We start from the raw sequence: 12,505 nt of genomic DNA, 5'->3' as shown, positions 1-12,505 counted from the left end.
TGGATTTTTCTCAGAACAGCAGTTGTTTCATTCAGTAATATAAGTTAATGGGGGAAGATCATGACCTGATACAAATCAGCTTCCATGAGGCCATGCCAGTTAATAGTAGTACTATAAAATGACTATAAAATATAAGTCCCTAATGGGCTAGATTGTGAGTGAGAAGAGGTGGTGGAAAGAGGTCACAAGGTGCCTCCAGTTTTCTGTGCCAGGTTGGATATTGGTCCATGACCTTTCAGGGTAGTCAAACTGACAAGAGTGATAGAAACCTCACACAGTGTAACTGCTGCCTTTATAGATGCTCTCCCATTGCTTCTAAAGTCCTGTAGCACACTATCTCCTGGAGCCATAGCTTAGTGGGCAGCTGCTCCTTCCCTTGCCCAAATATTGGCAGTGGTCCTCAGAATGCCAAATTCAAGTAACATCACTTGAAACAGGATTTCTAATGTGTGTTTTACCTACAAAAATGGACCCGTTGACTCCAAAATCTAATTGCACTTGCTGCACAGGCAAAATAATTCATGAGTTTTTAGTCTAGTGTAGTTTACATGTTGGCTTCCTGAAAAAGTGCTCCTTACATTCCTATCATGTCTTAACTACTCGATTTGGAGGTCAAAAGACCTGTTTTTGGGTCCTGGTTCCAACACTGATCTGCAGTCACTTAACTCCCCACTTTTTTCCTTCCCAGTCTTTGTATATTTTATCTATAAGGGCTCAACACTTGTTGACATGTGGTCTCTTTCTCACTCTGTACAGTGCCTAGGACAGTGATGCTGGGGTGACTTGAAATCTGTTCAAGGGTGCTGCAGGATGCCATGCAGTGTTAGCATTGTTAGGTTTACAAACACGATTCACAAGGTAAACCCAGAGATTTCAAATAGGAATCCATAGTGTTAAAAGTATTTTGACCTACTGTGGCTTTTCTGGCTAGGCACAGAAGCTAGACTTAAACTGGTTTAAATGATCAGAAACAGAATAGAAATTCAGTGTACATAAACCAGTTTCAAAATTCCTGAAACTGGTTTAAGATAAATCTGGTTGAATGTAGTATCAGACTTAACTGATTTGGGTCAAACCGGTTTATGGAACTTCTGTCCCAGACCCCTTCCTGATTCATGTTAAATCACAGTTCCCCACCATCTCAGCATGCTTTCCAGCCCTGGACTGGGCTGTGCTGTTTGTTCCAGAGATCAGGGCTGACCCCATTCCTCTCTTAACTAGCTGGAGCAGTGGGGGCTGGCTGACAAGGGATAGCAGGGGCAAGCCCAGCTGGGGATGCAGGCAGTCTGCAAGGGGGGGACCCCCCCACCCCAGGCGAACCCCAGCTGGTCTCATGCCTTCCCCCACTCAAACTTACTACTGGCCATGACTGTGGACTACACATCCCAGAAGCACCTGGAAGCAGAAAGAGAAAGTGATGAGCAATGCTGTGGAGTCCTGCTGCTATGATTTTGGGCTTCATATCCCAGAGATTTGGGGGGCAGCAGGAAGAAGAAGCAAACAGACAGCCCATACTGGACATGCCAGAGAGCTGTGCTCTAGTGCCCCCGCAGTTTCGGCCTGAGCCACTACAGGCATGTGGCTGCATTGCCTAAATGTGTGTTCACTTCTGTTTTAATTCAATCTCTGCAGTTTCGACTAGCTTGCAAAGACTGAATCAATTCAGCCTCAGGCTTTTTGACTGTCCATATTTAGGCTCTGAGTTCTCTGCAACCAAAGAATAGTTCTATTATTTTTCTGTAATCAGAAAGATGGTGATAATTAAGTGCCGGCATTTTCAGAAAGCTGCCTCAAGTCGATCAAGGGGTGCCTTGAGTCTAAAATGTTTGGGAACCACTGGCCTAGCAGAATAGGACCTTGAACTTGGTTTTAACATCTGTGTACCACTGTGTAAGTGAAATATTCCTGCAGTACTGCTAGTATTTCTCCTAGTAGTAACAGTGCCTAAGATGCAATTATTTTTCTGTCCCAGCTTCTTAATCAGAAAGCAAACATTCCAATCAATAATTTGAATGAATGAATATTATTCCTGTTATGAACAATAGTTTTAAAGTCATCAAGGTTTCAACATTAAATTTTCTCAAGATGTCATGTAGTAGAAACCATAGCTATGGCAGTATGACCCATTGTATCTTTTCACTGATAATGAACTTTTTTCCAGCTACTAAGTTGGTCTAATAAAAGATACCGCATCTACTCAAAGAACCTTGCCTGTTTCAAAGAATTTTTTTATAAATAAAAAGTCCTTAATTTTCTATTAAAGCTGTTGAATTTCAAAGAAATGAAATAGGAGCTTTAGACTTTGGTAACGGAGTTTAACCTCTCATGTTTTGCAGTTCTATAAGGAATATGAGAGAGCTTGTGAGTGGAATTTAATAAAACATCCTCAGTATCAATCTCTTTCATTCAGTCCTGTGATTGTCTTGAAGAAAAGAAATGTGTGCTCCTTTGTAACACTTCACCCCATTTCTGAAAACACCCTTTGTGTCAACACATAAGAAAAACATAATTATATTGGTGGAATTGTTGGCTAGCAGAATAGGCTTCTCAAAGGATAGGGTCTTCAGACTTCCAGCTGGGATTCTGCTGAGTGTTGTTTGTTTTTTAGGAACCCTGCTGGTCCTTTGCTGCTCTACAAATGCTGAAAGTATGAAGGCAGCCAGTGTGGAGTAATTAAAAGACTTCTCAGAATGTTTTAGTAAAAGCTGAGAATACTAGACATACTGTAACGTAAGAACAGCACAGAAAGAAGTTTGCTATTTTGTTCTACTTCAGCTGTGTTAATTTGTGAGAGATTAACTTTATTTCACACAAAGAGGGTTTCGTGAATGTTTCTATTACTTTTCATTTTCTAGGAGCACCTGCAAAGGAGGCATAATTTATAATGCTATCAATAATGTTCTGTAAAAGTGAATGGAATTTTTTGGCAGCAACTGTGTGAACTAATGCTTTATCATATACATTATATTAGGAACTTTCCTCTGAAAACATGACAGATGCACCATATATAGATATACACACACAGTCCCCTCATTTTTATCTTTCCTTATTATTGGTACAGGTTCTCCTATATCAGTTTGATCCAATTGGGAACAGAGGAATGGATTTGTCATTTCAGAACCATGTCCACAAGCCAGTACCTTCCTGCTCCATGGGTGAGGCAAAAGGTAGTGCTTCAGAGCACTGTTCCCAAGAAACCAAATAAATCACACCTATCCTTGGCCAGAAGCTAGGGGGCATGAATCACTATTGTCTTATTGCCAAGTATACAAAATGAGTTAATCCAGATAAGAGCATTTTGGCAAAAGAAAAGATGGGAGGTTTTGTTTTTGTCCCCCCACCCGCCCCAAATGTTAATCAGATCCCTATTAATGTTAAAAGTGGTGCTAGTACATAAATGAGTAGGCAACAAGTGGCAAAAGTCAAAAAATAGAATTAAGATAAATCAGATATTATCACCTGTTACAGGTAGCATTCATTAAATGTTCAAAACCAAGAAGAATTCATAAAAATAATTAAATTATCCCATTTCTGAGCTTGTGAAACTTAAGCAGAATTGCAGCATTTCTTCAGACTGCTTTGCATTTTCCCTTTTTTCTTTCTTTTGCATGAAATATATCTGAAATCAGAAAAGTTCTTTCCATTCAAGAAATGATAATTTGACCCATTTTACAAAGAGACAGACTGAGGCAGTCAGCAATGTGCATGACAAGGCTTGCACTCTAGCAGATATATACTTAGCTTTAACACTGTTTTTTGCTGTAATTGTTTTAAGGCCACTTGCCCTTAATGAGTATATCCAGACAAGCTCGCACATGCCTCTTGCTGCATCTCAACGGAGTTTGAGATGTGGGAAGAAGCATACTGGAAATAAAAAAACATTTCCTGAACTGCATATTTGCAGTGCGGGCTAAAAATTTTATACCAGGATTTCCAGGTATCCAAAAAAAAAAACGCCTGGAAAAAAGTGGGGCAGGGCATGGTCCAGGACCATGCCCTGAAGCAACCAGGGGCTTGGGTCATCCAAAGAGACACTTTGGTAGGTGGCCAGACCATCTCTATGCCTGCCCCTTGCCCTGATGCTGCAGCTTGCTGCCTGCCCATGTGGGGCAAACTGCGATGTAAGCAGCAGCGACCCAGATGTGGGCTCCGTTCTAAGTAAGTAGCGGGTTGAGGGGGTTGGGGGGGCAGATTCAGAGGGATGGGTCCCCTGCCCACACCCCTCAGGGCCCACATGCCCTCCCCCCGCATGGCCCAGAGCTCACCTGCAGCAGCCATTGGGGTGCTTGGGGCCCTCCTAGCACAGCCCCCCAACGTGGCTTGGCCCCAGCTGCCTGGTACCTAGTGCTGCTTCTGCCATATCATGCAGGCCTGGCCTTCGGGCAGCTCCAGGCCGCTTGAGCTGTCACTCGGGGCCCTGCACAAGTCATGGGCACTTGTATGAATGGAACTGGCCCAGCCCAACAGCATGTGGGACCTGTGCATGCAGGACCTGGCCCAGCGTGACAGGTGGTCCCCGCAAGTGGTGCGGAGCCCTGGGTGAAATCCTGAGTGGCCTGGAGCTGCCCAAAGGTGCACAACACTGAACCAGACTGGGTCCATGTGATATGGCAGAGGCAGTGAAGGGTGCCAGGCAGCCAGGGCCAAGGCATGCTGCCCCATGCCTCATGGAGGGGCTGTGCCAGGAGGTCCCAAGCACCCCAATGGCTGCTGCTGCTGCTCTTGCTGCATCTGAGCTGTGGGCTGTGTGGGGGAAGGCTGTGGGCTCTGCAGGGGAAGGAAGTGCATGTGCTGGGGGGAGGGGCGGGCTGTGCCCTGTGGGGGGGTCAGGAGACCCACCCCTCCTGAGCAGCCCCCCACACACAGTCCCCCACAAACCCCACACCTACCAACACACCCCATACCCACTCACATCCCCCTCCTACCCCCTCCTGCATACCCCACATCCCCACATCACACACCCATTGTGCCCAGCTGCCAGACAGGAGCTGTGGCTACAGGGGCAGCTGTCCCCGCATCCTAGTTAGTGAAGGGGTCAGGGGGATCTCTAACTATTCTAGGATAAGAAAACCAAAAGTAAACATCAAAACATAGATATTTAGAATGTATTTCATTAGGATGATAGAGACACTGTTAGGCTTCCAAATTGCTTTAAAATTGTAAATATAATTGTGGAAGAACATGGATTTTGGAGTATTTTAAAGAGTGAATGTGAGATTTTATTTTCAGAGATTTTGCAGTTTTTAAATAGTCAACACCAGAATTCCTGCCAGGGAGGCAAGTGGCAGGACCCAGACAGAGGAGCCTGCTCAGGACTGGCACCTGGGGCACAGCTGAAGGTGGCTGACCTCCTGGCCACTTGGGGCCAGGAGGACATGCTTTGACAGTTCAAAGCAGGCCATCACACTGGGAACATCTTCCAGGCGATAGCTGCCCAGATGACAGGGCGGCAGCACACATGGCAGTAGTGCCATACAAAGGCCAGCTGTGCAGCCACAGCCCACTGGCAGCTGGCCCAGAGGTGCATATGCCTATGCTAGAGCTGTGCAGTTTCCATCTGGGTCTGGCAGGTGTGCAGCCTTGGGGCCACATGCTGTCACAAGTGCACAGCAGGTCACAGCCAGGCAGCAGCTCCCACTGCCAAACTGCTGCAGTGGGTAGAAGGTGCAGGAAACTCTTGGTTAGGGCTGCTTCAGCAGTCCGTCTAGCACAAGGGGCTAGTGTCCCCAAATACCAATTGGCTCGGCTTAAAAAGCTCCTGAGAGCAAGTAGCCCTGAGCTGCTTTCCAGGGCAGCTTTTTGTACTGCTGGGGCCAGGACAGGGCAGGTTTTAATACTGCTGGGGCCAGCACAGGCACTGGCCCCCAAGCTCTAGCTCCTCCTGGCTGCAGATCCAGCAGGGCTATTTTGCCTCAAGTGGTACAAATTTGCCCCACACCAAAATGCATGTCCTGGCACGTGCACTGAGGCAAAAATCCCCGGCTCAAATTTGCGCTGCTCCTATTTGAGCTGCTGCAAGCACGTGTGCCTGCATGTGTGGATGTAATGTATCTTAATTTCCCTGTAAAATATGAGCTGATCATATTTACTCACCACCTGAAGGTATGGTGAAACTTAACTAAAAAAACTCTGTGCGCTAATTAAGTAAACAGGATTATGAAAATCCCTCAATGACGATTACAGGACTAAAACTCAGAAATTCTTGCGTCACAATGTTCTCCTTCCATCCCTAAGATGGACAGCTTTTGCTTCAGGATTTTGAATAGAACCCGTTTTTTTGTGTGTCCGCCTAAACATTTCCTTTTTTTCATGGAACTGCATGTAAAACAGTAACTTCGGGGTTACAAATGTCTTCTGGAAAAGATGTGATCTGGAAAAATAGTCTGCCTGGATTTTTCATTAAACCATTTTTCATTAATTTCTCCAATGTAAAGGGCAGATAGGATTTTTTTTTCAATATGGTGGTCTCTCTGAGATGGAGTTGTTTGAACTACCAATTTCCAGCAGTTGCCAGATAGTGTCCAAAATCATAAGCACCTCTCAGACCTACCAGAAAATGAAAGACCTCCACCAAAATAACACTTTAAGTGACCATCAGAGAATAGCTGTATTTTTATGTTCTTCTATTTTTTTACAAACGGTTGGAGTTGCAGAGTTACAAACTTTTTAATGGGGAAATGTTATCTGAGGCCAAGCTGTCATAACAATATGAAAGACTCATTGTCATTCCAACTGGGGCTTTCAATCAGCTTTAGTTGATAGAAACTCTCCAGTAGTTTTAAGGACATGGGCAAGACTTGGATTTTTTTTTTAATTGTAACCTGGTGTTTTATTAATTTGTGTGAATACTGTAAGATTAAGCCTTTTAATAAAACTATGCTGCAGGCAAGATCATATTGTTATCAGAAATCTTTTATGCATGATATGGGGTGCTAATAATATGCTAGGTTCAAAAAGAAAAATAACTATACTTTTACTGCAGGAGTTAAGTGAGATCTGACAGGAAAAGACTGACAGATTTCTTGCTGCTAATGAGAATGGGAGGCACTCACCAGAATACTAGAATCAAGTCTTGCAACTGTAGATGTGCAAACTTTACATTTAATTATCAATCTGAAGTGCAATTGCAGAGGATTATTTAACTCATGGACAATCTGGAAAACACAGTAATTTAACCCTGCTATAGCTGACAGCTTCTCACAATAAGGTAAAAGAAAGATGTAGCTTAAGCACTTGGGCCGCTCCCAACAAACACCAGCCTGTTTGCTTCCTCCTTTCCTTATGGCCTGAACTCAACAGAATTTCTGACAACCTGTTTTGTTTCAATTGCACCTTCACAGGGTGGGGGTTTGTGCTGGGAAATAAAACAAGGCTGCTATGGCAACAGGGCCATTAGCTAATCCTTTTTACTTGTTAGCATCACTTTCTTCCTGTTTTTATTCTCAATTAAACACCCTTTTTATTTTGAAGAACTCATGCTACATGTTCCAGTGCTGACTCTCTGGAAGAGAAATCCCTGACTGCCAGAGCTCATCTCCTTTGTGAACAAGCCCAAAGTCTACCCTTGCTTACACCATAGTAAATACCAAGTAACTCCAATATTTGCAAGTATGATGAATATCAATAACATTGATTGTGATGTGCACCACTGTAAACCAAAGCAGAATTTGGTCCCTTAGGGAGATTAGCATTTGATTCATTTGGTTATTTTCTTCTTCTTTCTTTTTGTCACTGAAAATTTTGTTACAGTGTCCTTAATCATCTCTGTGCCAATGATATACTAGATATAACCATCAGATGCCCTTCTCCATTGCTGCCAGCAATACCTACTGCATCCTGCTCTTCCTTGACTTGAATACATTTAAAACTTACAGATTTTTTTCAGCAGTCAGGAAAAGATTAAATGACACAGTTGTGTTATGCAAGGTAGTATTGGCTAGATGAAAGGCACATGCTTTTCTTTAGCAAACCAGGGATGTACAGAGTTCCTAATAGCTGCAAGGTTTTGTTTCATCATCTGCTTTCCCCGAGTATCAGCTGCCTCTTGGGACTTGGAGGGAACAAAGATAGTTCCCACTCAATTAATCCTCTTCTGAGCACTTTTGTCCAGCACTTTTGAACATGTGACTGACATTTTAATTTATCTTCCCACGTACACAATGAGAAACCTTCTCCAGGTCAACTGCCAGATATCTCAGAGAAACAATATGGTTCCCATCCAAGAGCAAATCTGTTTCTTCTAACAGTTGGATATTGCTTATAAATGCTCTGGGAATATATGACAGTACTGTATCTGCACCTGCAATGATATGGCACAGGTAGCTGGCCCTCACAGTGGCACACTCGCACAGTGCCAAAAGAATATTGAGAGGCAATACAAGTGATTAAGAATTTCCGCTCACCTCTGAATGCACATATTAGGCCTGTCCCCCTGCCCCTAGTACTTACCAGCTCAGAGTCAGCTGCAGCTCCCTGCTGCAGCCACCAGGACTGCCCAAATCATCAAAGCTCTCTGAATCTTTTCCGAAGATTTGGAGAGCTTTGAATTGATTCCGACCTTTAAATTGGTCCCTTGATTCGATTCGGATTCGGAGATTTGGCCACCGAACCAAGCCAGATTTCCTCCGAATTGAATCACCACCCAAAGTTTTGCATAGCCCTAGCACATATGCATAATGTCAGCAAAAAAGCAAAAAGAATAACTTCACCAAAAATAATAATTTTTTTCTGAGTAAAGCACGTTTACTCTCTCATACTCAGCCTAACATAAATGTATTTTCAGCAGTCTACCAAGTGCACATCTGGGCCAACTTCCTATCCTTAAATATACCTGTGTAAATTCACAGCAATTTAATCTGAATTTCTACTAACTGTAACTGACTGTAGCCCTATATCTTATCAGGTTTCACAAATCTCCCCAATTTCGCAACTTCCCACTGAAGTACCAGTAGCCTTAATTAAAAAGTTAAGGCTATGTTACGATGTATGTTACAATGATATTGTAAGTGGTGTGTGTGCGTCTGTCCGTCTCTTCATCCCCGCTCCCTGTTCTTTTTTACTTGAATGAGCAATTTTGCTCATGCTTTCCAAAACTAAAAGTTTTCTCACACACATTTTACCCTGAAAAATAGCATTTGAGAAATTCTAGGCAACAAAAATAGGTCCACCACACTGAAATGTTATAGTTTCATATGAGCTAACGGATATGTGGGGACATTTATATATCTTCAATAATGTGTTTAGAACTATAGAAATCAGGGCTAAAAGAGAGGTCCTTGGTTACTGATTCCAGTACTCTGCTGTTTCAGATATCCACACTGTATAGTTCAATTCATCTTCTTACCAAATGTGTCACTTCTGTTAAGACATACAAAAAACTAGAACTCTTGGTTCCAAAATGACCTTTTATTAGGCCAACTGGGAAATCGCAAAAAAATTGTCCTTTTCTGCAAGTTTTCAGGATCAAAGTCCCCTTGTCAGGCTCTGGGAACAAGGTGGTACAAGATGGTAAAAAGTCCCCGTAGGTAGGAAATAAGCTTCATTTTTGCACAGAGGAAGCTGAAGATGGAAGGCTATCCCTCTGGGTCCATGAGAGTGCCTCTGTGAGTTGTTCTGAATTGCTCTTTGATGTGTAGATCAGGTAGAATTCCTTCCCTAGAGATGTCAGATGGCAGGCAGGGAGGTAAAAAATCTTTCTTGTTGTTCTGCAGTGAAGTTTAAAATCCAAAATTGGCTAAAATTCACTATTTTCCATGTTTCAGGGGTGTATTTGGTAGCTGTCTTGGTCTGAGACAAAAAGACATACAAAAAACTAGTACTCTTGGTTCCAAAATGATACCTTTTATTAGACCAACTGGGAAATCGCAAGAAAATTGTCCTCACTTCTGTTAAGGAAGTTTTACAGGAGCAGCATGTCATGGACCACATTATCAGTATGCCGGAAAAAATGTCAGTTGACTTTTGCATGCATACAGGGCTGGAAAAGTCCTTTGCTCTTTTTTCCTTATCACATAGCTGCTATTTATCTTGCCTCAGTTACCATATGTGAAAGGGAAGCTTTAAATCAAACAGTGTGCTAAGGACCATGAGAAAATGGAACTTGGTAGGATTTAAGAACTGCTGCTTCCCCTTTTTTCTTTCTGCCTTCACTTTTGACGATCCCAAAAGGGTGAGATTTATTAAAAGAAAGGCCCTTGAATCTTCTTTTGACTTCAGCACATATTGTCCTCTAAAGACTTGATTTTTGTTAATATTCCATATATTAGCTCTTTGGCTCTCATTGAAAAGTAAGGCACATTTTATTTTAATATCTCTGTAAACAAAGAAAATTCTTCTGACATAAATTGATTTATTTAATCAACTCCAATGGGATCTTTAGAACATATAACCTGCCTGAATGTGAATTTTTTATTGTTGGCTCTTTAGTATGTTTTCAAATATCTTTTGAATACGTGATACAATTGGACTGTGTCTTATTACCATTTACTGTTCCCTTGCGTACTTAGGAAAAAAATCAATGTCTTGTTCAAGGTTTTCCTTCTTTTATAACCTTTATACCCATTACCATTAGATTTTCTTCAATTCCTTTTCTTTATCATCCTCTTCCTAATTCCCTTTCTTCCATCAGGATGTATTATGTCCTTTGATTTCAATACTTACTAAAAGGACACTGGTTGAAAAGCACAGATTTTTAATGAACCAAGGCTTGGGGGTTTTGTAGTTGTTTTGTTTTTGTTTTTTGTTAGTAACCTCCTTATCTAAAGTGGGACTAAATCAGACATGTTTTCCATTAATTATTATGGGTTTTTTTGTTTTCTACTTTACTTAAATAGGATGACATAGAACATAATTGGGCAAAGAAAAATATTTAAGATATCTCTGAGTACACATTTGCCTCTTTTGTAAATGTTCATGTGGAAAAGTTTGTCTTATACATATATAGGAAGAATGCAAAATTCAATCTGATGCACTTATGAATGAGCTAGTTTTGATTCTTTAGATTCTTTCTTCATGCTTACCCATCTTGAGAACAGGGAACATTATCTTGTGATACCTTGTAACCAATCAAAAAGCGTAAGGTGAAATATTCACAGAAAATTACTATTCTAAAGTCATCCATTGAGTTTCACAGATAGCATGTTCAGATATGTCAAAAGCAAAAGAATAGGTTTAGTTCATCAAATTATTATTGTTAATTATTTGGTCAGGACTAATGAAAATAGATTACTTCGATTACAGTCAGTTTCACTCAATGCTTCTTATGCACTTGCATAGTGCATTGGGTTACAAACCACAGAGAAATATTCAATTTTGAACACAAGGGTATTTTCAATTATTTTTAATTAAAACTCCTGACACTGTTTATTCATTGTTAATATTTTCTGTTCTGTCCACAAAGAAAATATATATACTTTAGACTCCATGGCTTTTACTATAAATTAAGGGAAAAACAAGAAAAGTAAAGCGTAGGAGATTGTGTATTTGTCTCTTCAGTAATACAATGAATCAGCTCTGCCTCACAAAATGGTAACTATAGCTTCAGGCAGACATTTCTTAGACAATGAATGTACCATGATGCCTAATGATGTACACACCATCTAAACATATTATAAAATCAGCAACTGTATTTTGCTACCCAGGGCCATCCCTAGGGGGGGTGAGCGGGGCAGCTGCCCTGGACCCCGTGCTTTGCAGGGCCACACGGACAGTGCTACACGTGCCCTGCCATCTCTGCTGCACACTGCTGGCTCTGCTGCGGCTGCCGTGCACTCCCTCCCTGGCCCCGTACAGGCTGATATGCCCCGGGCCCTGCACACCCCTAGGGATGGCTCTGTTGCTACCTGGAAACAAACATTTGTGGGTCCTAGATCTTAAACACTCTCCCTGCATACTCTTACATACTTCATACTCTACTTTGCTCTGCTTTGAAATCTTTTTGAAGCTGGAAAGTGTTGTTGGTTTTGTTCTTATTGCTACTGCAAAATATTATGGCCATGTCTTAAACTTCTCTAGAGAAATGCTTTGGGTTGTGGGAGGATTGCAAAGGAAGGGCTTGAGCAAGTGTGACATCAATGACTAGTCAACATTAGCAAAAATATTCATGTTAGAGCTTTAGTTAGATTATCAGCAACTAACACAGTATACTTCTTATTCCCAGAAATAGGTTGGAGATCCAGGGCCCTCAATCTATGAGGAGAAATTGAGGGCTCTGGATCTCTTCACACAAGAGAAGGCTGAAATGCGATCTTGTAGCTGCCTACAAATTCATCAGTAGGGGACAGCAAGGGATAGGAGATGCTCTGTTTACCAGGGCACCCCTTCGATTAACGGCCACAAACTGACAAAGAGCAGATTTAGGTTAGACATCAGGAAGAGCTTCTTTATGGTGAGAGGTGCCAGAACCTGGAATGGGCTTCCAAGGGAAGTGGTGCTTTCCCCTACCTTGGGGGTCTTTAAGAGGAGTCTAGACATGTACCTGGCTGGGGTCATCTGACCCCAGCACTCT

At 42.1% G+C, this 12,505-nt stretch overlaps 1 protein-coding gene across 1 annotated transcript in view; it reads left to right on the top strand.

The window, feature by feature from the left end:
- Positions 1–12,505, top strand: part of LOC102384482 (glypican-5-like) — a 628,050-nt gene that overhangs the window by 295,593 nt on the left and 319,952 nt on the right. The window contains exon 7 of the mRNA XM_025209865.1: positions 7,471–7,578. Coding sequence (XP_025065650.1) covers positions 7,471–7,578 — 108 coding nt within the window. The remainder of the gene's footprint in view (positions 1–7,470; positions 7,579–12,505) is intronic.

This window comes from Alligator sinensis, unplaced genomic scaffold, assembly GCF_000455745.1.
Source record: "Alligator sinensis unplaced genomic scaffold, ASM45574v1 scaffold237_1, whole genome shotgun sequence".
Taxonomy (NCBI): Eukaryota; Metazoa; Chordata; order Crocodylia; family Alligatoridae; genus Alligator; species Alligator sinensis.
Note: the sequence above shows the minus strand (reverse complement) of the source record. Positions and strands in the feature narration are given on the sequence as shown.